The following is a 26254-nucleotide window of genomic DNA, read 5'->3' on the forward strand; positions in this document are numbered from 1 at the left end:
CAATTATCATACGTTGAAATAATTATTAAACACAAAATATACCAAAATAACCAATAAAAAGAAAAAAAAAAAGAGATAAAGAGATAAATGCAATTGATTTTAGGTGTTCATTTTTTGTAAAATTAATATTAATATTGAATCTTCACATTTAGAGCATTTTATTTAATTCATTTTGATTATTAATATGCGAAGCACAAAATTACTTAAAACATGACAGACTACTCGACAATACCTCAATACAACACCACTTCTTCATACAGAAAAACCACAACACAACCAACCCTAAACTCATGAAATCAAATAGACACTCACACAAACCAGATCCAAGATTTAATATCCGAAATCCAGACCAGAACCTTCAAATTTCATGGCTGTAATCTGGTTCAACTTCTCTTTCATCTCATCAGTGAAGTGGTTCTTCCAGTCCCCAACAATCCCGCGCCTGAAATAATGCTTGTTTTCAATCCCTAACCAGGGATCGATCCCATGTTGGTTCACCTCCAGGTTTTTAAGCCTATCCTCCACAACACCTTCTCCACCTCTTCTTCCTTCTCGAATGGCCTGCCGAGGAAACAAGCCAGCTTCTTCACTTCCCCCTTTGGGTCCTTCTTCATGTCTTCGTATCTCATAAAATATATCTTTTCAGGCCTCTTTATACTCTCTCTCCAATAACCTAAAACATGGTCATGGAAAGGCCCCGCTGCGTGAACTCCATTGCAAAAGCTCTCGTAAGCGTCCTTGAAAGGCCATGGATCTATTCCCTGATCACCAATCAAAGCATTGAGGAAGTGCCACGATGACACCAACGTGTCCTTTGGGTCTCGAGTGATGTACACGATCTTGCAAGCAGAGGTTTTAACAGATTCGGGTAACGAAGTGTGCGGGATATGGGTCCGAAACAATCTTGGAGAAGGCATATGGGTAAGATCAGGGTTGGGCTTGACCTTATAAAAACCGAGTTCCAGTGATGGCATCAGCTCATTAGGGTGGTGTTTGAGCAAAGGGTCATCGCTATCATCATCTTTGCAACCTTTGGGGTTCATGATTGTTGGGATGATAGCCTTGAGCCATGTGGTGCCCGTCTTTATAGAAGAAGTCAAAAACACATCGTCGTCTTTTGCTTGGAAGTTGGACTTTGCAGCTGTAAGTGCCCAAAATTACCCGGGCCCAAAACCATTAACCAGCCCAAACAAAAAAATAAAATAAAAACAAAAGCCGAATAACAAATGGCCCAAACCCCTAACCCAATTCCTAAACCCATTGGCCCAATAGGCCCAATACCCGAAACCGAATCTCAGCTAGCCGAAACCCTAACTAGCCTCAGCGCCGCGCCTCCCTTCCTCTGCCCACGTGCTTCAGCAGCGCATTCGGCACTCAAGGACCGGCTCTGCCCGTCTTTTGCACCAGAACGGAAGCCCCTCTCGTTGACATTCCTCCCAACCTGCAAAGTAGACCAAAAAAGGAACAGAAACAATGTAACACGCAAAGGCAACAGAGACCAAGAAATATGTATTCGGCTATATAGCCGAGAGAACAAAAACAATGTTTTTACTACTTACACACAGAGATTGAAACAAAAAAAGCAATCAAAAAAGAAGAAAAAGGTGATTTTGTTTAATTCGATTGAATATTTCGCAACCCTTTCTAGCAAGTGTTTCTGTTTTGATTTTTAAGAACTATTTACAAAAAAAAAAAAAACAAGAGGAAAAGGAGGAAAGGAAGCCACCTACCTGAGCCTTGAACCGTCGGCATCATCGGAGTTCTTCTCCGTTTGAATCGGATCCGACGAAGGTGGGGACTTTATTATCGATTCTTCATGGAGGGAAATGTTAGATCCTTGAATATGGATCTAAACGGGGCTAAAGAGTGAGCGGATCACCCTCTATCGTTCGCCGTTCGCGATGGTCCAACGGTGGCTAGGGCTTGGTCCGGTGAAGCTCAACGAAATGGGGAAGAGGCCCTTGTTTTTTTCTTTTGACAGTTCCTTTAGGTGGCTGAATGAAGGATTTTTAGGGTTTCTTAACCTGATTTTGTTCAGGGCATAAAACGGCACCGTTTGGGGCCTGTTCCAGTGGCTCCAAAACGGTGCCGTATAGGCCTAAACCCCTGGGATCCGCGTGTTTCCGCGGTGATGGGATAATTCCACGCTAGGTCCCCTCTTTTTCGCGCCTCATTTCAGTAGACCCTTATTGGCATTTTATTTATTTCTTTTAATTTTTCCCCAAAATTTGTATGCTATTTCATTTTGGTTCGCGCCTAGGTGCTGCGTTTTGGGGCTGGGATATTTCCAGCTTAGGTCCTTGAGCATTTGAGCATGTTTTGTATCGATCCTTGTTTTAATTCCATTCGTTTATTTTATTTGTAAATTGTCCCTTTCATTTTAAATTTATTTTATTAAGCTCCCATTTATATCATTCATTGTTTTAAGGATATTCACTTAATATTTTTAAAGAAAGCTACTTTAATAATTTTAACTTTGTTTAAAGAATCATTGCTTCGAAATTTTACATTATATTATTTCAGCATTTTGTAAAATATTTTGTTTACATATTTTATATACTTGTGTACATATAATAATCTAGTTGAGCTTTATATTTGGAAATAATTTTAAAATCAATTTAGGTATATTTGTTAATTTATTTTAATTATTTTGCTATGTCTTCACCTATATAATTATTTTGAAGTTTGTTTTATCATATTTTGTATAATGTCTCATCCAAATATTTTGTGTATATTTGTACATATATGCTATTTAATTGAACTTTCCATTTAAAATACTTACCTTTTAGGTTCTTAATATTTTCATACACATGTTGTCTTATTTTGATAGCTTTACGTTGTTTTTTTTTATAAAATCGTCATTTTAAGTTCTTTCTTATATTATATTAATATTTTATGTAATATTTCATTCAAAAGTTTTTATGTTTGTACATGTATAATATATAGTAAAATTAGTTTAATCTTATATACATATTTAATCCCATGTTGTTCTCGCATATATTTTTATTGATGTATATATGTGTTTTAAATCTATTATATATAAGTGTTTCCTAATCTCATATCTTATTATATATATTTATATATATATATATATATTTACTCTCCTTCTATATTCTATTATATCATTAATCTTATTTCATTTTCATACGTAATTTCTTTTAAATTTATTTACACAATACGTATTGATGTTATTTAAAAAAATCTCACATGTCTTATTTTTTTACATTACTTTTATACGTGTATATATATATATATATATTGGTATTTACACTTGATTTATACATTATTAAATTAGTGTGTTTATACATATAGTTTTCTTGTTATATATATTATTATATATATATTTTAAAATCATTACATATATGACTTATGGAAAAATTAATTTAGTCTTATATACATTATTAATTTCATGCATATTTTTTTACAACTAATAATTCCCAAATTTATTTATATATATATATGTTTTGTGAACCTATTATGTATATTTCTTAAAGTTATATCTTATCATGTATCCTTGCTATACTTTCACATCCTACATATTATCAATTTTTTCTTTATTAAGTGTATTTTAATAAACATTTTTACATGCATTTATTATTTGATTTAAAAGTTTTCATTCTATAACGCATATTTTAATGAATGCGTATATACCTTTAGTTTTTTTTTTTTTTGACAAATAATTTCAAATTCAACAACTCATTTATAATATATTATGTGTTCATACTTTTAAATTTGTCTGATACATATTATTTTTTGATTTCATTTTATTTTGCATATTTTGCATTTGATTTTGTTGTGTTAGGCTATGTATGTTATTGTTGTATATTGTTTTCGTAATGTATTACTATCATATTGATTATTCTTCATTCATGTTTAGGAAATCGATAATGTTTTTAGATTGGTTGAATTTAATTGTTTATCTTGTTAGTTGATTAAATGAACTATATTATCTTCATTCATCCATCATATTATTTCATACATGCATGTTATTCCATGTTTTTATCTTTCCTTTTGGGTTTACAAATATCATTTTATGTTTCCCAACTCTTTAAAACTAATTATTCCATATTTATTTCAAATCAAATTAATACATTTCAAGCTGGTTTTATAATTACTCGTTTAAAAATTCCTTAAAACGAAGGTAATGTTTAATGTTTGGAAATTCGGGAATCATGCCCTACCGTGTTAGGTTTCGATTTCCTATTTGTTCAAAACAATCGAACCTTCCTTTAAAATTTCGCTCTTTTTTTAAATTCTAAAATAAGGCAATGTTTGATGCTTGGAAATTCAGAGAATCGTGCCCTATCCTGCTGGGTTTCGATTTCTCGTTTATCCAAAATCATCAGATATTCCTCTAGAATTTCATTCGTATTCTTTAAATTCTAAAACAAGGCTATGTTCAATGTTTAGAAGTTCGAGAAATCGTGCCCTACCGTAATGGGTTTCGGTTTTTCGTTAGGTCAAATAATCGAGCATCCTGTTGTAATTTTCAATGTATAAGCTTTTGGAAGTCAAAAATCAATCGTGCTTTTAAAGGTATAAAAAATCGTGTCCTATCGTGCTGGATGTGATGCTATATGCCTTTGAAATGAAAGAATTTTGACGACTAACTTGAACCAAATGTTTTAAAAAGAATCATATTCTAAATATTTTTAAATCTTAGACATAAGGGCAGTATTTAATCAATTCGGTATCAATTTTGGGCGTAACGAGGGTGCTAACCCTTCCTCGTACGTAACCGGCTCCCGAACCCGTTTTCTTAAATTTCGTAGACCAAAATCGTTGTTTTAGTAAATCAAAATGTTTTATTAAAATGACTAAATTTCTAGGTGATCCGATCACACCTAAACAAAAAATTGGTGGCGATTCCTAATTTTCGATTTTTGTTTTCTTTACAAAATATAAAGTCGATCCCTATTTTTTTTAAAAAAATAGTTTCGATAGTAGCCATTGCACTAGGAAGGTGATCGCTCGAATACCAGAACCCTTCCCAGTTGTAAAGATCGGAACGAAACCATGTTACTTTAGGGAGTTGACCCATTAAAGTATAAAACGTACTGAAGTCACCACACTCCATTATTGACCAGCTGATGAAAAAAAACACCAAGAACATGTAAAAAAAAAAAAAGAAAGAAAACCAGAGAGAGAAATTATTTGATCTGATTTCTATATCGAAAAAACCCAGTATTTATAGCTGAGCTTGAGACCTTTGGATTACACTAACCGACGTATCAGCATGAGTTTATCTTTGGGGAGAATTTAAATATATTTTATTTAGCTTGTGATTAATATTTTATTTCCGCAAATATTTCCTCTCCTTTTAATTGTTATTATTGTTTGGGCTCTTTTACCAATTTACCTCAAAAAATTTTGATATTTATAAAAACGATTCTATTTTAAAAATAATTACTAAAATAACTTAAAATGAACAGTATTTTAGGGTTTTAAAAACTCAATGGCCGACACTACATGGTATTTTGAGCTCATGATTGCATGATAATTGTGTCAGGCTTTAAAATATTAATTTTTTTGAGTTTGGGAACCCAATGGTAGGCACCAGTGTATTTTTTTTTAAATCGTATCATACTGGTATACAAAAATATCAGTATTTAAAAAAAATTGGGGTGCTGGCCATTTAATGGCCGACAACAGAGATGTAAAATAAAAATAAAAAAAATTGGGTGCTGACCAGTAGATGACCGGCACCAGTTAAATTTAAAAAAAATAATTTTGGATGCTGGCCATGTAACGGCCAGCACCCGAGATGTAAAAAAAAATTAATTTTAACTGGTGCCGACCATTAATGTACCAAAATAAAAAAAAATTTACATTGGGACATGAAAAAGTACATGGTGGCGACCATCTACTGGCCAGCATCAATATTTTTTTTTTGTTTTTATATCTCTGATGGCCGGCACTCAAATTTTTTTTTTTACATCTTTGGTACCGGCAATTAAATGGCCAGACCCAAAATTTTTTTAATTTAACTGGTATCGGCCGTCAATGTACCAAAGTAAAAAAATTTGCATTGGGACACGAAAAAAGTACCTAATGCCGACCATCTATTGGCCAGCATCAAATTTTTTTTTTACATCTCTGGTGCCGGCCATTACATGGCCAGCAATTTTTTTTTAAATATTAGTATTTTTGTATATCAGTTTGATACGATTTTAAAAAAAATACTCTGGTGCGGCCCATTCGGTTCCTAAACTAAAAAAAAATCAATAATTCAAAGCCTGACACAATCATCAGGTAATACGGGGCCAAAATATTATGTAGTGCTAGCTATTGAGTTCCCAAAACTCTAATCTACTGTCTATTTCAAGTCATTTTAGTGATTATTTTTGAACTTAAATATTTTTATAAATATAAAAAATTTTTAGATTAGATTGGTGAAACAACTATTGTTTGTCTTAGCATTTCGTACGTACAGTTGTAAGAGCACTAAAATGAGCAGTGATTTTTATCAATAATTCAATTGGGTTTAATTTTTTAAAATGATTTTTTTTATATTCATCTATACATCATATTCGAATTAATATAGACGTACATACTAATTAGTATGATTGAGACGAACCAAAATTTATATCAAACACATGAATGGTGATGGCAAAGATGATGCATGCCCCCTCTCTGCAATGTTACGTACACTGCAAACACTAATTTTTTAAATGATTTTTTTTATATCGATGGATACATTTTATCCTAACCAACATAGACGAAATTAATAGGTAGACACTAATATGATTGATAACAAAAATTTGATAAAATCTAAAGTTTATTGTTCCGTTTCCGGACACATGCATGTGATGGCAGAGATGACGCGGGTCCCCTCTCTGTAATGTTATGTACACTGCGAACACCAATTGCCGGCAAAACAATTGTATAAGTCAGACCCCAAAATACATAGGAATGCCATCTGAATTCTCAATCCGAGAGTTTTTATTTATTTATTTACATATATTTGTTTTATGTAAACCAAAAATATTTATAGACAAACGAAAAATAGATTCTTTTATTTATCATTTTAAAAAGTGTAATTTGAATAAAAATAATATTATTATATTAATAATATTTTAAAAATATTTTAAAAGTTAAAATATTAATATCAAATATTATAATGTTTAATATTATTAAACATGAAATGGGATGACTTTCTCGTAATTTTTATAATGATAATATTTTATCTTTATCAGTGTATTGGAGAGTATGAATGATAAATTTGAATGCTTGAGCTGAGCCTTTTAACTTAAGATGAATTTTATTTTTCTTAAAAATTATTATTAAACATATATTTATAATGCAATAAATTACAAATTTATTATATTTATAAATTATTTAATATTAAAATTTATTGTTAACAATAATAATATACTCTTTTATTGCAATAATAATAGGAATTAAATTAAAGGTGAAACAGCTTTTATTACAAAACTTAAATATATGTTCTTCATCAGTACTTTATTTCCCATCACTAATATTATTTAAAGTGGATTATTTTGTTTTTCAAACTAGATTGTGGATTATACCTTTGGCCCTTATATTTGAGCCTTAATTATGGATTATATTCAGGCTTATAACCAACAAACCATAATGACACTTTAAAACATTACACAAAAACATAAAACAATAGAGCAACTCAGAAAAGAAAACAGAAATGAGTAACATTCTTAATCAATACCCCAAACTCAGACCAGAACCCTCAAATTTCATGGCTGTAAGCTGCTCCAACTTCTCTTTCATCTCATCAGTGAAGTGGTTCTTCCAATCCCCAACAATCCCACGCCTGAAATAATGCTTGTAATCAATCCCCAACCAAGGGTCGACTCCATGTTGGTTCATCTCCAAGTTTTTTAGCCTTTCCAAGCTGCACCTCCACACCACTTTCTCCACCTCTTGGTCCTTCTCGAATGGCCTGCCGAGGAAACATGCCAGCTTCTTCACTTCCCCCTTTGGGTCCTTCTTCATGTCTTCATATCTCATAAAACATATCTTTTCCGGTCTCTTTAAACTCTCTTTCCAATACCCCAAAACATGATCATGGAACGGTCCAAAAGTATGCACCCCTTTACAAAAACTCTCAAAAGCTTCACTCATCGGCCATGGTTCAACCCCCCTAGCAGCAATCACAGAGTTCATAAAATGGCAAGTTGACACAAAAGTATCCTTTGGGTCTCGAGTAATATACACAATCTTACAACCGGAGGTTTTAATGGATTCAGGTAATAAAGGGTAAGCCATATGGGTTCGAAATAGCCTAGGTGAAACCATATTTGAAAGATCAGGATGAGGGTTTACACTGTAAACTTGAATTTCCAGTGATGGGATGAGCTCATTAGGGTGATGTTTGAGCAAAGGGTCAAGGCTATCATCATCAGTACGACCAACGGGATTCATTATTGTTGGGATAATAGCTTTCATCCATGTAGTGCCTGTCTTCATGGATGAAGTCAAAATTACATCATCATCTTTAGCTTGGAAGTTTGAACTTGCAGCCATGGTGGAAGAAAGGTGATGAGGCCTATACCAGAAGCCTTTCCAATTGTAAAGATCAGCACCGTACCATGGTTGTTTAGGGAGTTCATTAATCAAAGCAGACAATTTATCTACAGAGCTTGACTCCATTAATGAACTGGTTCTACCAAGTATAAAATTTCTTTGGTTGCATATAAAAGAAAAAAGTGGCTCTATCAAAAGATGAAATACATTATCTTCAACTTCTGGGTATCAAAATTTATTTAATATAAAATAGCCTCAACTTGTGACTTTTTTTTTATACACAGATAATATAAAAATAAATAAATTACTAAAATAATTAGTATTCTCTTGTATATTTGCGATCTTCTTTGAAAGATACTATTTCCACTCCATTTGTCTACTAGTTAGAGTTGAAAATTAATAATTATCAATTTAGTAATTTTTAAATTTAATCTCTAAAATTTCTATTTTTAACTGATATATTATCACTTAAAAATTTTAAAATATATATATTAAATTTTTAAAAAATTACAAAATTTACTTTTTTAAAAAATAGAAGATGTGACACAATTGACAAAAATTAAATTAATACGGACCAAAAACAATTAGAGAACGAAGTGAAAATTTTATTTTTGATATCTAAGAATAGATTCAGGTTAGATTAATTATTTATATAGGCTAAGTTATAGATTAAAAATTTAAAACATAGAATTTTAAATTATTTTTATTTTTGGTATTTTCTACATCTAGTTTATGATGTATGTTCGGATTTATGGCTATCTTTCTTAATAATATTATCTTTAATATTAGAATATGTATTCTCTTTAGGATACCTTATTATTATACCCAACATTTATTGCTAAATTATCTTTATTTTAAAACGTAATAAAAACAAAACTATTAAATTACCAAAGATTAAATGAAAAATATAATTTCTTAATAAATGGAAAATTAATAGAGATTAACTCCTAAAATTTTGAAATAGTATTTTAGGTGAAGTTTGTTTATATTGATGTAATTATAATATACCTGAAGTGAGTACTATATAATTGCATCAGCTTCACTTATCTATTTTGGTCTATTTGTAAAATCTCTATAAATATAAACTTCATTAATTTGCTGGTCCTTCATGCTGCTTTTTATATTATATTACGGGAGAAAATATTTAAATTCTAAAGTATTTAATTATTTTGTAATTGCATGTAGTTGGGTGATCTCCACTCTAATTTACCCTGTCATTGATTATTATTACTAATTATTTGAACTAATTAATGTCATTGTAAAGAGGACTAAATTATGTCAAATTTAAATATAAAGATTGAATTCTAAATATGAGCACAGTAGAGGGATCAAAATTACAATTAAATCATTATCTTATAATGGTTAGAAAAATATTAAATTTCAAAATTGAGCATGCTAGAGGGATCAAATTTGAAATTTTACCATTATTTTATAATGGTTAAAAATGATCAAATCCTAAAGGTAAGCATAGCAGGGGACCACAAATTTACCATAACTTATCATGAGTTTAGAGGAGACACGGCATGTGTCATGCTTGATGTGGGTATTAATAATTTATATGCTGACATGTAGCAGGATGTACTTTGGTGCTCTCTATTATTGTTTTTTTGGAAAGGATTGAATAAAATAATCTATTTTTAAATTAATTTTTATTTTGAATAAAATTTAAATCTAAATAAAATTTTAAAATTTAAGATGAAATTGATGATACACCGTTAACCTATTAGAATAAGATAACATTTCTATTTCAAATAATATTTCTCTTGTTTGTTAGTGTTCTCTTGATTGAAAATTTAAGAAATTCTTAATTGTTTATATAAAATTTTAATAAATAAATATGTATTAAATAGGTATATGTTTTGAGTTATATCGGACTTAAACAAAATAATATGAATAATTATTATACATAAGGACTTAAACAATATTTTTCTTTTTCTATATGGAATATGAATCTCAAATCTATACTTGTCCATCTTTCAACATAGATAATTCAATCTCATTTAGACTAATATTTTCTATTGTAAAATTTTAATTCTATTTCATATTTAATAATTATTTTATATACATACATATATATAGTACCATTATTTGTTGTAAGTGAAGATGAATAATCAGCAAAAAACCGACATTGAATTAAGATCTGTTTTTCCCCATCGTGCTTTGTCCCATGTACTGATGTCCAGTTTCTGGGTGAGCTTCGAGGATATATATATATATATATACATACATCCATCCATCCAAGTGATACAACCAGTAGCAATGGCGATAACGTACAAGCAAGCATTATTCCAATAGGGAATATCATTTTCATTCCATATCCAAAGACCTACCTGCTAGGAACAGCGGTTTTCCGGCAACCCGAGGAACAGTTCTGTCTCCACCTCCGCGTTCTGCTGGCTGCATGTTGTACCATTGTTCTGTTCGTTTGCTAACTATGTGTTAGATACAAGTATTTAGCCGATACAAAGACATTCCTTATATTCATAGCATCATGTGTTTGATACGAATATAAAAAAGTAGATCACCTTAGCAGATAACTTGGCATTCTCCTCTTGCATATATCTTTCCTAGATTAGGATTAACATAAGAAAAATTATTACCAGTAAAAGTATCATGGAAGCTCTTGTATTAGGAGTTAAATTACATTTTGTTGTCTCTATTAAAAAATAGATAAATTAATCCATGTATTTTAGACTAAAAAGCAAGCTGGTTCTTTTATTAAAAACTTTATCAATTTTTACTGTTAAAAACTGGTCTTTATACATCAACATAAAGTACACATAGCACGCCATGCATCACTGTATCGTTATTCTGCTAGCCAAGCCCGTTTTTAACAGTATAAATTGATAAATAGAAAAGACCTATTTGCTCTAAGATCTAACAAATAGGAATTAATTGTCTATTTTTTTAATAGCAGAGACAAAATATAATCTAACTTCTAGTACATGGACCTCTATGAATAGATATAACTCATTGAGAAGTGAAACTGTTGCATACTTGTTTAGCCATATCATACCTTAGCTTTTAGTTGCAGTATCTGCTCCTTGAATAAATAGCCCTGCAACATACAAAAACATGACAGATTCAATATCTTAAATTCAATTAGGTTTATGTTAGATTTCAATGATTTATCTTAAAAGTATAAATTGTTGTTGAGCTAACCTTTCTTGCCCTAATGTTTCTTAAGCTGCGTTCAAGCTGGTTTTCAACCTCTTGAAGTTCATCAATAGAACAAGAACCAAGATTTTGACCCAACATTCTCCTGAGACAACAAAATTCTTGTGTTTCAAACAGATTTCATATTTGTAATAATTGCTTAATGAAAAACCAGGTATGAAGAACACATCCAATTAAATCATTAACCTTTTAGAAACCTCAAGGAACTCAATCTTCTTGGCCATATTTTCTGCTTCAAGCCTTAGTTGCTACATGCAAAATCCCATTAATCAAATCAGAAACTCCATTATGTACTGTTATCTCTTAGTGGTAAAAGTATTTTAGGAATCAAATTACATTTTCCTCCTATTCTTTAAAAAAATTAACAAAATTAGTTTTTCTGTTAAAAATTTCATCTATTTCTACTGTTAAGAATTGATTTCTAGACATCATCATGTACACGAGGCACACTACGTACATATCACTGTTTGGTTATTCCATGAGCAACATCAATTCTTAATAGTACAAATGAATAAAATTTTTAACAGAAATGATTAATTTACTTTTTGAACTGATAGACTGGAACTAATTTTTCTATTTTTTTAAGTAATTAGAACAAAATACACTCTAACACTTAATACAAATGTCTCCATCATATTTTTATCCTCTCTTAATACATATACAAGCATGCAACAAGAGTACGATACAGCAGAAGAACTTTAAAAAACTAAGATAAATTACTACGAGACACGATAATAAAAATGTTTTTGCGTAACAATATGCAAATCAATTTAAAAATTAATTAAAAAACTCATTAAGAAAATAAATTATGCCAACAAAACAATGGAAATAATATTGTTGAGGTTTAACCTGTGTGTATCTGTCAAATTCAGGGATGTTACTCTGGACATCTTTCTTGTACTGACGGTATCGTTCTATGGTGTTTTGCATGTTGCTGCATAAAGCATCAAATTTTATTTATAAATTAAATAAAATTATAATATTATTTATACATGAATGGCGACATTATATTTTAATAAAGAAAAATGAACAAATGATAAAAGAAAATTTTAACATATAATCACATGTATAATATTATATTAATTTATTATTTTACATAACACTTATAGAAAATCACATGTATATATAATCTAAAATTACTAGCAATATTTAACTTAACATACTGCAATCATTTTGATAAATACCGAAATTTAAAAATTTAAAAATTACATGAATTAAAATAAATATAAAGACTAAAACTCCTTTTAGATAATCGTTTAACTCCAATACGGTGCTTTTAGCTATTTCTTTCCATCCAATCCCACCATAGGTAGCTGTTCGGAAAGTATCAGTGTGGTGAAAAATAAATTATAAATCTCATTGCACCCTCAGTTATTAACTAGTGCGTTATGACTCCAGCTTCACCGATGCAAATTGTTAATATTATCTTTGTTAAAAGAATATTTTATAAATATCATAATTATCATTTCTTCAAATATTACAAGTTTTATTTTTTTATATTTTTAACTCAAATTATAATATTTATTTTTATAGTAAATAATGTGTAGAGTAAAATTATTAAAATTTTAAATATAAATACATAAATAATTTAACACCACTTAAAATTTTCATATTAATACCTTTAATAATTATTTTCTATTCTCATCTCATCCTTATATTCATATTTAAATTCAATCACATAACCAACCATTCATTTTAATTTTACAATTATGGTACTATTTTTAATCTCATTAAAAGTAAGTTCACAACCCATCTAGAAGTAACCTAAATCTAGGAACATAAAAATAAAGAAAACAAACAAAGCATGCCATCAAAGTTAGAATCACAATATTCTCAAAACAGTTCCAAGCAAGGCCAATAAATTTTCTAGTTTCATTTGTATTTGATACTTTTGAGTCTAATTAAACCCATATTCATCTATGCAGCATATGAAATTTAATTACTTGGTAGAAAACCACCCATAAACCTTATATATCTGCAAATGAACAACTACGACTTCCTCTTACAAACATTAAAAATACATATTCATTGACTAGATTTAGATTTACCATTTGACACGGAGACCAAGATATTTATCTACAGTTCTAAGTTCTCATCATCTCATTTATGGAACACGTTATAGGGTTATAGGAGGCCAAGATAATTTGTAATAACATCAACAACCTTTTAATCTAAGGACAACAACTTAGTGTCAATCCTTACTTTCCCTATGCCTCCTTATACATATAGATAGATAGATTATTGCCTACTAGAGTAGCATATCTTAGCTAATGGCCAGTGGAGCCTCTTCATCAAGGAGTACCAATGCCAATGTGTTAAAGTATTGTGGCACTTTGCTGTTAGAGAGATTTTTCCGTATTTCTTTGTTATATTTTGCTTGACATGTGATATCTTTTGTTATATATTAATGTGTTAAAGGAGGCATGGACATGCTGAAGGAGTAGTTACAAGGTTTCAAAGAAAACCCTGACAGGAACAACTCTTGAGAAGAGATTTTGAGAACCTGAAGATAAAAGTATAATGAAGCTAATATGGTCATTGTCATTAGCACCTGGCTACTTGGAGATGAGTTTAGTGAAAAAAGAGTTGTGGAAAAAGTCATTACAATTTTACAGGTATGAGTAAAAAAAATCATTACATATCTTGAAGATCCAAGGGACTTGTCTAGCATATCTTATCAAACAAGACCAAACATGCTAATTAGGAAGAACATGATAATTAGAGTGCAGTTCAGGCTTAAGAGCAAAGAATAGCCAGGGAATTCATACAATAAGGAAAACATGATGGTGAAAGCGACAAATAAAGAAGATACAAAGAATGCAAATGATGGTGGAAAGAAGAAATATCCACCTTATGGACACTGTCAAAAGATTATTCACTTTGAAAGAGGTCTTGCAAGCAAAAGGGTCACAAGCCGAGAGTTTGCAAGAACAAAAGGGCAATAGCAAAGGAAAATTTAAAGCTGAGATTGCGGATGAAAATCAACAATAGGAGATGTGTCTTTAACCACCCCATCAGTTATTTCTAATTTCCTTGGTAAAGCAGAAAGAAAATTAAAAAATGAAAATGACTCGAAAATCAGTGGTGTCGAAAATTGAGTGTTTCAAGATCTCATTTCCATAAACCGAATCTGTAAATATTAAATGGGCATATTTACAGAGTTAGTATATTTATGAATTGAAATTTGATTAAGCGATTTAGTCGAAATTGTGAGTAATTAAGGCATAGGGACTATATTGTAGGTCTTATCACTATATATTTTTAATTGGCTAAAGACTTAGGGACTTAAATTGCAATTGATCAAGGTCCAAAATGGTAATCAAACCATTTTCATTAGATGATAGTGGACAATGACGGGCGACCCTCTATTTTGAATATTTACAATTTGATCTTATTTCTATCTAGGGTTAGCTTTAGGACTTTCTTAAGCTCATGTAAGACTCGAAAATGATTGTATATTGTACTGAATGCATGTATTGGTTAAATTTAATAATCTAATAGTCTAAATTGATTGTAAATAATCATAATTGCTCCAATAACAAATGTGACATCTTGTAGCTCGAACCCTACGATTGGGTCAGATAGAGGTGTTACAAAAAGAAAAATAAAAAGATGTAAAATATAATTTCTTTTCATTAGTGTGCTTAATATTCCAATTTTATATGATGTATTTTTATGTATTATGAGGAAAAATGGTTCTCTCTCTTATTTTCTTTCTTAATCTCACTTCTCTTTCCTATCAAACATATTCAAAATTTATTTTCTTTTCATTTTATCACTCCCTCAACCAATCATTCTATTTTTCCACCTAGTTAAACATAAGGGTGTTCAATCGGTTAACCGACCTGGACTACTATTAACTGAATTAACCGTCCCTTTTAAACCCTTAACCTTTAATCGAACCGAAAATTTTTCAAAAAAATTAAACGAACTGAACTTTTTTGATTATTTCTGTCGGTTAACCGAATTAACCGAAATGTATATATATATTTTTATTTTTAGTTAAAACAAGTATAAAACATATAAAAATTAACCGATTTAACCGACCAATTAATTCATATTTTCAAAAAATTAACCGAACCAACCGAATACTTATATATTATAATATTATTTATTAAATTCGGTTAATTAGGTTAACCGACTGATTTCGAACCGAATTAACCGTTAACCGAACTTCCAAAAAATTATTAACCGACCCCCGACCGAATTAATTCTGTTAACTGACCGATTAACCGAATTCGATTGGTTAACCGAATTAATTCGATTTTACCCGAAATTTGCACACCCCTGATTAAACACACCCTTAATGTTGGTGAGCTATTAGAAATGACTATTGTTTTTAAGAGCAGAGTCTGCATGGTTTATGATCCATTAGTGTGTGAGCTTAGCATTCACTACCATGAATGAAAGAAGCTTTGTTTTAAACTAGAATCTAGTTACCTCTTATACAAAGGCTGGTGTTGCTGGTAACGCTATCCTATGGCACAAAAGGGTGACCATTTTACTAATATGCACTAATTAAGTTAAGATTGCCCTACTGAAAATCTAGTCATTGAACCAAAACTCTGTCAATGGATGGTTCCCAGCAACACTTGCTAGGCTTGCAACCGGCTGTTCAAAAACCTTTTGCAAAACCCTAAAAGACAATCAATTTATTAGAAGACACAGGTCAACAGAGTTTCAAGGGATGATGAGATGATCTACTTTCTTAAGCAAGGATAGAGAACTAAAAAATTCGTAAACAAAAAAGCAGAAACACATGAATATAATAAGGATTCAAGTACTTGATCATAGAATTTATATACAATTTTTGCTCTTAATTTTCTTTGCTAAAACCAAAAAAACAAACAAATAAAAGAAAAGATTTGCCAAATAGGGTATAATTATATTTAGTCAAAGCACCAAAACAAAATTCACCATAAGTGAACAAGATTTGAAGATTGTTCATAAAATCTTAACCGTACAAAAAATATAAAACTTAATTGGTACAGAAAGATATGATTAAGACCAAACGAGAAAAAAGGAGTCAGAAGAGACAGGCATGAAATTAATCCTATATATCAAAGCAATTATAGCCCAAAACAGCCTCTACCACTATCCTCAACTAATGAAACTTAACCCATACTTTATTGCTACAACACGAATTCATATATACTAACTCCGGCAAAAGTTCTTGAAAATCTACGTTATGGGGAAATGAAAAAAATGAAGGGAAATCAATGAACAATGAACTTACTCGGAACTTGAGAACTCGTAGAGTTTTCCTTTATGAGAAAATATGATGACAGCTACTTCAGCATCGCATAGAACATATAGTTCATAAGCCTTCTTCAACAACCCGTTTCGTCGCTTAGAGAAGGTGACTTGCCGGCTCGTTGCATTTTCAATTCGCTTCATCTGAATTTTGCCTCTCACCATCTCCTACTTTTAAAAAAAAAATGCTGCAAAACCCTAAAAGCTTAAAACAGCCAAAAAAAAAAAAACTCACCAAAGATTAAAAATAAAAGATAAAAAATACTTCAAATGGTTCTTCTAGTTGGGCTCAGATATATAAAGGAAAATTATGTATAGATATTCAATAGAAATTATATTTTAAGGAAAACCCAGATAGATTTTCCAATGGAATTCACAACTTAAGAACGTACTACAGTCAATAGAACAAAAAATTTCAGGTTAAAGGAAGAAGAAGGGAATAATCAAAGCTGTAAAAACGGCAAAAAAGGAACAAAAAAAAAGTTCAAAAAACCCTAAAAGGATTAACAGAACAAAAACGCTTAGAATCTTTCTATTTTTGAAGTATCAATTTCTTTATTTTGGGACCAAAAAAAAAAAAGAGAAGAAAATCTCTTTATTTTCTAACCACAAATTAACCCTAAGGTCTATTTTTCTCTTTATATCTCCAAAACTTTAAGAATGGAAACAATTTTTTTTAAAAAAAAAAAAAACCTCTCAAATCCCAAATAAAAAATAAAATAAATTGTGATCAAAAGAGATTCAAAAGACTGGGTCTGGGCATCATTTTGTTTTTGGTAAAACTAAGGAAAAAAAGAGGAAAGATTGAAAGGAGTATAGTAGCAAAATAAGTATAATACTAATGATTTAAAATTAAAATATTTTAATTTATAAATATATAAAAGGAACATCATCGTACAATGACGTGAGGTTTGGAGCAATGGTGTGTCGACACGCCAATATGTTGGTAGCAGACATGTCACGTGTCTTGTCTTGTATGGAGAGTTCAGTCATAGCTTTTACCAAATATGTATAATATTATACTTATTTTTTAGTGTGTGTGGGGGTTTGCTTTAATTGGACTTCCTAATGTTTTTCTTATTTTATATTTTTTTTGAATTAAAAGAGTATTTTTTGCATTAAAGGAAAACAACCGAAGTAGGTGTGGGACAATGATGCGGGAATTGTGACTTTTATTTATTTATTTCAAGAACGTTAAAATCTGTTATTATTCTATCAACTTTTATAGAATTTGAGGTTTATTCTTTGTATTTTAAAAATTGAAAGAATAAATTATATTTCTAGTTGCACAATTTTGGTAAGTTTTTTAGTCATTCAATTATAATAAATTACAAAATAGTTATTTAATTATTTAATTTTTGTCACTAATTGTTAAATAAAAATGATGTGTCACTTTTAAAATAAGCATAATAGTAACTTTAACCCTCAACATTATACATTGGGTTAATTTAGTCTTGATTCTAAAAATTTAACCTTCAACGTTTATAAATTATGTAATTTATTTTTTAATTTTACTTTACTTTATGATCTTTTCACTTAAAAAGTTAAAAATAAATAAAAAATATCAACTAAATTTGACCAAGAACAACCAAAAGGAAACACTAGAAAGTCTAATATAATAATTTTTATTTTTTGTCGTTTTTTAAAATTAGCCTTTAATGTCACAAATAAAAGTAAAATTAAAAAAATCAAATTAGACAAGATATAAATGTTGATGGTTAGATTTTGAAACCAATACTAAATTAATACAATTTATAAATGTTGAGAGCTAAAAGGTACTATTATATCAATTTTATAAGTTACCAAATTATCTTTCCTTAGTAATTTAATGGGTGATGACCAACAAATAAAAAATTAAATAGTAGGATGACCCAAAAATAAAAGTGAAAAAATTGTCGATCATTTTATAGCTTTTATAATTAAATTATCAGAAAAAGAATAGTAATAATTGGATAACTATTGGTGTACTTTACCCAAAATAAAAAAGTCAAAAGTTAAAATAGATGGATAACTATTAGTTTACTTTTCAATTTTAAAATCGTAATCCAATAATTATTATTGTTGATAATTTTATTAAAATTTGTTAACTTAACCAATTTATTTTTGGTCAATTATATAACACGTCGTATAAATGCAGCTTAATCAATATGCTAAATTAATAAATTTTAATAAAAATACTTATTTTACCAAAATAATATGCGAAGATATAGGAAATTTTATTTAAAAAATCATCCCTATCATTAGGTGATGGGTTAAAAGTAAAGGAGATATTTTTATATGTTGAATCAAAGTATAGGAAAATCAATTAGTTGAAATAGTAGATTTTAGAGTAAAAGAACATATATTAATTACAAATATACGAAAACAAAGGAAGTTAGTGCAGTCAAATTAATACATACATTCGGTTGGTCCAAGATTATGTTAAAAGAAAGATTAGGAAGCCCAAACTTTGACTCTCTTTACCATTAAAACCCCAATAAGTTCTTTAAATATCAATAAAATAATTAATAATTTATTTAATCTAACAAAACGAACTGATCAAATAGTAAATTAATTGTCTTATTGGTTCAATTTTTCATCTAATTATAAAAATATTATTAGAGAAAAAATGCCTTAATCTATTTCTCTTGTGACGATAACTCTTTAATAAAACGATATATCTCAATTCATTAAAATTTAATTAAATTATTAATGTATTGTGGAACTTCTCCATGTTAAGCATATGGTCGTATCGGTTGAGCTTGTAAGCATTCTAACTCCTTTAATAAAGAATGTTGACTGTAAGTATAGTAGTAAGACATGTATAAATCAAACATTAATAATGGGCATCACATCAATCAAACTTATAAACAGAAATTACAGAGCTACAAGTATTTGCATCAAACAGCAAAAACTATAAAAACAGACAGCCAAAATAGCACAAATCAAGCAGGACCATGTCTTGCCTTCTATCAAAAAACCAAAATCAGCATTGCATTGCACATTCCCAAACATCCAACTATTTCTTCCGATACTTCCCAAAATATCTTTCTTGCAGTATCTTCAATCCCATGTATCTGCATCTCATGATTTATTGAACAAAACCCATGTTAATTTGAATCATACATACATACATACACACACACACATTGATGTGCTAATGTTGTTTACCTTCCAAGCATCATAACAGTAGCTTGAGGATTAGTCCCAGGGGAGGAAGTAAACGTGGATCCATCAACAATCCTTAAGGCCTCCACACCGAGGACCTTGTAGTCGCGATCGACAACCTTGCCAAGGCGGCAGCCTCCGTGATAGTGCCAAATTGTCATCACGGTGTCCATGCAGAATTTTTCCAAGGAGAATGCCGAAGTAAGGTGCCTAGGTCTTTGATTAAGGGGAAGGTTAACGATCAGTTCTAGGAGAGCCTTAGCCGACAAGATTTCATAACGGAAATTCGAGAATGACTTGGAATATACAGCGTCTATAGCAATTTTCACGCCGTGCACGCACTTCATCAAGTCCTCTGGTGCCTGGAAATAGTTGAAGGTCACCTTGGGGTTGTCACGGGGATTCATGTTCCGAAGCTCAAGATAACCGGAGGAAATCGGGTCTTTCACTTTCTCAAAAATAATTCCGCCTCGTATCCTCGTGTCGAGGAGTGACTCGGGGTTCAGTATCCCTTCTTGAAACAGCTTAGTACTACTCTGCTCGGTCTACATTTTTCAACCATAGTTAAAAATTGAACTCTAAATAAACAGAGCCTTTTTTTAGTTAAAAGTAACAAACCTGGTTTAAGATAGCAGCCAAGGCTTTAGCAACACTACGAGACCAAGAGGGAGTGAAACTTATCCCACTACAAGCTTCAATATAACTGCCGAACCGGGTGATGCCAACGAACGAAACGAGTGAGAGCTCAACAGGACTCGGAGATGGAACCAACAGAAAGTTGAGCGGATTATCAACCAGTCCTTGACCCACCAGGGGTTGGTCCATCACCACTTTGATACCAAATTTCTTAAGCTGCTGAGAAGGGCCTATGCCACTTAACATCAACAACTGTGGGCTTCCAAGGGCACCTGCCGATAAGATCACCTCGCTTTTATAATCTTTTGTCAACAACGCCCAATGTTTCTTCCCCAATTCGTCTTCGAAAACAACCCCTTGAGCTCTTGTTCTTGAAAAAACTGAATCAAACACAACATATTAGATATATATGTTAGGGTTCCTACGACATAAACAAAAACAAGTTCCATTTACCTTTTGTTTCAAATATAATCTTTTCTACCGTGGCATGCAAGTAAACCTTAATCCTGTATGGATTAGCATACTCTAGTAAATCTGCTGCTGTATGTCTATGATCATCCCCATCAAAAATAGTTCCACCAATTTTAGTCCCGTAAATATGATCAAATGTAAACCCGTTATTCGGCAAAACTCCGGCTTCGAGTAGCCCATCTCGTAATGCAGATTGCCATTGTAACATAGATGGTTCGAAAGCTATCTTCTTTTCAACCCATTGGTATGAATAATTAACCAAAGCTTCATTCAAACCGGTTTGTTTCAAGAACTCAGGTTCAGCACGCGAGTAAAACCCTGCGTTAATCACCGATCCACCACCAAGCACACGCGCTCGGGCATTGTACACACCATCCTCGGAGGTGAACTCTTGAGCATACGAACTGGGGGAGACGTCTAATAAATTTGGGAAGAAATTCCCTTTGTCCGGCTTGCTAGGATTCTCGTAAGGCGACCCTCCTCTTTCCAAGACTAAAACGTTCGCACTTTCAGACAACGTCGCTGCCAAGGGACAACCTGCGGTCCCACCACCGATGATTATGTAGTCGTAAAACGACACTTCTGGCGCCATCGCTGCTTCATGAACAAAGCTGTAATACGGAGCTGCAGCCAAAACAATCAAACCCAATTGTTTACGTGTTACATTCAAACTTTTACGTTCATAAGATCATATACATATATATATGTATGTATGCATAGAATACCTTTCTCTGCGAGAGAGAGGCCATGAAAATGAAAATGAGAGACATAAACAAGTGAAAGAAACATCCAAAATTCGAAACCCATGTCGTGTTCACTAAAAGATGGAACATCAATCAATCTACTCTGCTTTTAAATAATCTGTCATTTCCTCTTACTACGACCCTAACGTTCTTTAGGTACAAAGAATGCCCCAATGTTTAAGATTTCTAGTTCAACAACAATGTATTTTTTGTTCCTTGCCTTAGAACCAAAGATTCAAGCTTGTTAAAATGCTTGCAACCTGGTTAGAACCAAAGATTCAAGCTTGTTAAAATGCTTGCAACCTGGTCTGAATTTATTGTTGTAAAACCTTAACTGCCGGTGAAGATGTATTTTGGGTGTTGATCAATTTTCACTTTTTTCCTTTTTGGTGACCCTTTACTACTTTAGTGTTCACAAACGGAAAGTACAGTAATTTGGCTATGATCGAATCTCTTGATATTTTTGGTATCTTGTACACACAATCAAACGTCTTATAAATGGAAAAGAAGTTTTTTTTTTTTTTAAATTCAACTGAACATCCCTAAATTATTGTTCATATTTTAAATTAGCCCCTAAATTTCAAAACATTCTAATTGAATTGTTAAATGATCAATATTATATCAATTAAATCTTTTCTATCAGCTTGGTTGTCAATTTAGATATTGAATACTGATTCAAATTTACCATGAAACATATTTAAAATACGTAGATCAAACTATAAACAAGTGTGTACCTATTTTGTAAGCAATTAAATTTTCTTGATCTCCATGCAATGGGTACACATATTTACAATGTAATCCATATGTCTTAAAAATATTTCACATTTAATGTCCAGGCTATTAGTTAAGGTAATAGAATGACCCAATTGATATGACAATAATATTTCCAAAACTTATCTAGGATGTTATAATTTTAGAAATGAATTTAAAATTAGTATCACAATTTAAGGTGTTTTGGTGCAATTAATCCAAAAGGAAAACACTTTGTTCCATACCATTGGATAACCCAACAATATATCTAACTGCTTGAGATTAGCTACCACATTATAATGTCACGGGCTAGAGTTCAAAGCCCGTGACCGTCGAACCAAATGCATCCGATGGAGGTCTATTACTTAGATGGGGATCATTTGGCCCACGAGAGCTGGCTCGATTCAAGGAACTGTTGGAGAAGCCTGTCAGATTAAAGCCTGGTTGGCCCGATAGCGAAGATATGACAACTTAGGCAACTATGGTAACTAATCTTTAAAGATAAAGGGAATCATATCTTGTAAGATTAGATAAGATTTGATATGACAATATCTTGTAAATCCCTTAAATTAGGGGATATGGTTAATCTCGTCCGTCGATGTAATTGTGTCTTGACCGTCGGTTTTGGGGGAGCTCAAGTATAAATAGAGAGCCTCCCCCTCATTTGTACTCACTCCATTAATTGTTTCATTATTCTTTGTGAATAAGAAAATAGAGAGCATTTACTCAAACACTTTGCGAGCGTCCCTTTCTGTTGTTCTTTTTAAGCTTCTTTTGGCATAAGTTTGCTTCCGCTGTACGAGTTGGTGCCTTGGAGGAGTTCTTAAGGAATCCTCATTCGAGTAAAGGCTGATTTGGGCGAGTTTGGACGAACAAATCGCCTAAGGCCGTACGGATTGCAAGACGAAAGGTCTAGCCCCGTGACAAGTGGTATCAGAGCTATTGGTTCGAAGGCACTGTTGGGATGTCGAAAGAAGAGTTCGAACAAAGATGGGCGAGAAAGTCTTTGAGGGAGACTTTGTCAGCAGTAGAGGAACGTGTGGGTAAACTCGAGGGATCCATGGAGGACGTAAAGGAGGCACTCGATGGGTTCGAGGGTCACATAGACAACTGGAAGGAACAGTCCAGAGACAATGTAAAGATGTCTCTTAATTCGACCATGGATAAGGTAAACGAGTTGTTTGATTCACATAAAGATAAACTGTCGGACAGGAACTGTAACAGCCCGATTTTAGGCCTAGTAGGAACAGTGGTTTCGGGACCACTATTCTGAGGCCAGAGAAAATTATTTTAGTATTATTTTATGTGTTATAATATGATTTTATAAGTGCATGTTAATTTTGGTATATTAATTTTAGCGATTTCTAGTCCAATTTCGAAAAAGGACTAAATCGCGTAAAAAGTAAAAGTTGTGTTTTAATACCTAAAGGTGTTAAATTGCCTTGTATCTTAAAGTAGGGGTCTTTAAAGTGAAATTAGGCCATTGAAAGTGTGATGGCGGCCATGGGAGACAAAATAGTTGAAAAGTCAAAATTAGACAAAATAGTTTTATTATTAACAAATAAAAAAAAGAAAAGAAAAAGCTATCATTTTCTCTTCCCTTCACCGAAATATGCAGCAAAGAAAGAGTTTTGAAGCTGGAAAATTTCAGCAACATATTTCCTTGCTTGTAAGTGATTTTAATGTCTTTGCTTGATGATTTTGTATTTTTGGAACTCCTAAAGCATAAGCTTTCATATGAGGGACTTTTGTGCAAGATGATAAAGAGTCTAGGGTTTTGCCATGAATATATATGTGTTGTTTGCTGTGTTTTTATGGAAGATTATAAGTCCTAGTTGTCTAATAAACAACTTTTGTGAAAGAAATTGCAAGAAAATACCTTAAAAGGGCTAAATTGCTAAGTTGTAAAATGAGTTGTAAATGTGTAAAATATGTTGTAAACATTGATAAAACAAGTTAATGAGTTGCTAATTGTTTTCATATGAACTTACTAAGCTAAAGCTTACCCCTTCTTTCCCATGTTTTCTAGAGTTTTCGAGTTAGCTCGGGTTGGAGGTCAGTCAAAGATATTATCACCCTATCGAGTTAACATTATCGAGTAAGTAAACTCAAGTGATTCGAGTCTATGGCATGTATAGGGTTTTAATGTGAGTATGTAATATTATGATTTAGCCAAAGGCATTGGCTTGTTATTAAGGTAGTATTAGTCATGTAAATTGGCCTATGTCGGCTAATGACATTATGGGCCCATATGATTATTCTTATGCATGTATGTTATTATCTCTTGTGATGTGGCTTACAACATGTATGCCTAGAGATTGAATTGAGATTCATTGATGAGCTAGTAACTAATGCAGGATTAAGTGATTGGTAAATAGTTAATAATGCTTCATGAATGGTTTGTGATGTAATGATAGATATGTCTAGTATGTGGTAATGATATGGGCAAATTCTATAATATTTATTACATAAGAAAATAACTCGAGCATAACATGTTTGTAGATGTTTAAGAGCTCATTTATGCCACGTTGTATGTTATTGGATAAGTATGTATCTATGCATGTGGTGTGAGAGTGACAAAAGGCTTGATAATTAGACTATTTCGCCACACGGCTGAGCACATGGGGTGTGAAGCCTTAACGCAAGAGATTTTTCTAAGTTTTCATGAGTTCTCGATTGGGTCCCGAACCGCCTGAATGCATGTATTGAGCCTCGTAAGCTCGCATAAGGGACAAATTGCATGTGAAAAGAAAAGTTTTAATTATTTGAGATTTCATGGCCTGTTTAGTATGGAAGTGTTAGTAAAAGTCGGTAGCACTTGAACCCGTCCGGCGTCGGATGCGAGGCGAGGGTGTTACATTTAGTGGTATCGAGCATGGTTTAGTCGGTTCTCGACTAACCTAGCGTAAGAGAGTCTAGTTATACATGCCATAGTATTACTCGTGATAGTGTGATATCTCTACCCTAACAAAGCTGTTGATTAAGACAGAATGAGTTCCAACCGAGCAAATCTTGATAGAGATAAGAGTAAAGTTGAGATTATTGAATCATGCTTATGATATGCTGAAAATTTGGAAAGGTATGAAAAGAAATCCATGATTTTTTTATATGAACTAGTTTTCATTATGTGATACTCTTGAGATAAAGAATGTGAAATAGTGGAGTAAAACACGTTAAGTTGTGAAAAGCGCTTTTATGCATGTTAGTATTCATACGATGTTAAATGTCCAACTTGATTTGGCCAAGTGTTTAGGAAAAGAAAGAAATTTGCTTGAAATGACAGAATGTATGTATGAATGCTTTTATTGCATGATTAATAATCAGTATATACATGAGGTTGACATTTATGTCTAGATTGATGAAGTCAATATGCAATAATGTTATGCTTTATAATCTCAGTTACAGAATCATAAATGTCACAATAGCATGAAAGTTGTAATGAAAGATCAAATTGGGTGGAACGCAGGGAATGAGTACGATCGTTCACTAATGAATTGACGGAAAAGACTATCGTTGGACTATGGCAATACATGAGATTTGTGTGCCAGTGTAAGACTATGTATGAGACATGGCATCGG

The 26254-nt window shown here is 31.6% G+C and overlaps 3 protein-coding genes and 1 pseudogene across 5 annotated transcripts; all 4 read right to left on the bottom strand.

Moving 5' to 3' along the window:
- Window positions 1-156: 156 nt before the first annotated feature.
- LOC108455367 (cytosolic sulfotransferase 5-like) lies at window positions 157-5018 on the bottom strand (annotated as a pseudogene).
- Window positions 5019-7421: 2403 nt separating this feature from the next.
- On the bottom strand, window positions 7422-8742 carry LOC108455918 (cytosolic sulfotransferase 10-like). The gene has a single exon (XM_017754494.2). It carries the CDS (start codon window positions 8623-8625, stop codon window positions 7675-7677), a length of 951 nt encoding a protein of 316 aa, XP_017609983.1. The 5' UTR covers window positions 8626-8742; the 3' UTR covers window positions 7422-7674.
- A 1768-nt stretch (window positions 8743-10510) lies between these two features.
- Window positions 10511-17749, bottom strand: LOC108455855 (MADS-box protein SOC1-like). Of its 3 annotated transcripts, none has more exons than XM_017754421.2 (7): window positions 16913-17749; window positions 12526-12610; window positions 11863-11924; window positions 11662-11761; window positions 11516-11557; window positions 11025-11061; window positions 10511-10916 (listed from the first exon to the last, which is right to left on the bottom strand). In XM_017754421.2, exons 1-6 carry the CDS (start codon window positions 17092-17094, stop codon window positions 11026-11028), a joined length of 507 nt encoding a protein of 168 aa, XP_017609910.1. In that variant the 5' UTR covers window positions 17095-17749; the 3' UTR covers window positions 10511-10916; window position 11025. The 3 variants fall into 3 exon arrangements, with proteins under 3 accessions (XP_017609910.1, XP_017609908.1, XP_017609909.1); XM_017754419.2 differs by having other exon boundaries at window positions 11025-11066; window positions 16913-17738; XM_017754420.2 differs by lacking the exon at window positions 11025-11061 and having other exon boundaries at window positions 16913-17745.
- A 1984-nt stretch (window positions 17750-19733) lies between these two features.
- Window positions 19734-22327, bottom strand: LOC108455368 (protein HOTHEAD-like). The gene is made up of 5 exons (XM_017753938.2): window positions 21909-22327; window positions 21166-21807; window positions 20695-21092; window positions 20080-20621; window positions 19734-19985 (listed from the first exon to the last, which is right to left on the bottom strand). Exons 1-5 carry the CDS (start codon window positions 21988-21990, stop codon window positions 19928-19930), a joined length of 1722 nt encoding a protein of 573 aa, XP_017609427.1. The 5' UTR covers window positions 21991-22327; the 3' UTR covers window positions 19734-19927.
- Between the last annotated feature and the right edge of the window lie 3927 nt (window positions 22328-26254).

The sequence above is a fragment of the Gossypium arboreum genome, chromosome 11, assembly GCF_025698485.1.
Source record: "Gossypium arboreum isolate Shixiya-1 chromosome 11, ASM2569848v2, whole genome shotgun sequence".
Lineage (NCBI taxonomy): Eukaryota > Viridiplantae > Streptophyta > Magnoliopsida > Malvales > Malvaceae > Gossypium > Gossypium arboreum.

Coding starts and splice junctions, on each gene's coding strand:
- LOC108455855 (XM_017754419.2), bottom strand. CDS start 17,094: ATGGTGAGAGGCAAAATTCAGATGAAGCGAATTGAAAATGCAACGAGC. Junction 12,611..16,912: donor TACGAGTTCTCAAGTTCCGA/GTAAGTTCATTG, acceptor TGCTTTATGCAG/CAACATGCAAAACACCATAG. Junction 10,917..11,024: donor ATGCCAAGTTATCTGCTAAG/GTGATCTACTTT, acceptor GCAAACGAACAG/AACAATGGTACAACATGCAG.
- LOC108455918 (XM_017754494.2), bottom strand. CDS start 8,625: ATGGAGTCAAGCTCTGTAGATAAATTGTCTGCTTTGATTAATGAACTC.
- LOC108455368 (XM_017753938.2), bottom strand. CDS start 21,990: ATGGGTTTCGAATTTTGGATGTTTCTTTCACTTGTTTATGTCTCTCAT. Junction 21,808..21,908: donor CCTCTCTCTCGCAGAGAAAG/GTATTCTATGCA, acceptor TTTTGGCTGCAG/CTCCGTATTACAGCTTTGTT. Junction 19,986..20,079: donor ACTGTTATGATGCTTGGAAG/GTAAACAACATT, acceptor CATGAGATGCAG/ATACATGGGATTGAAGATAC.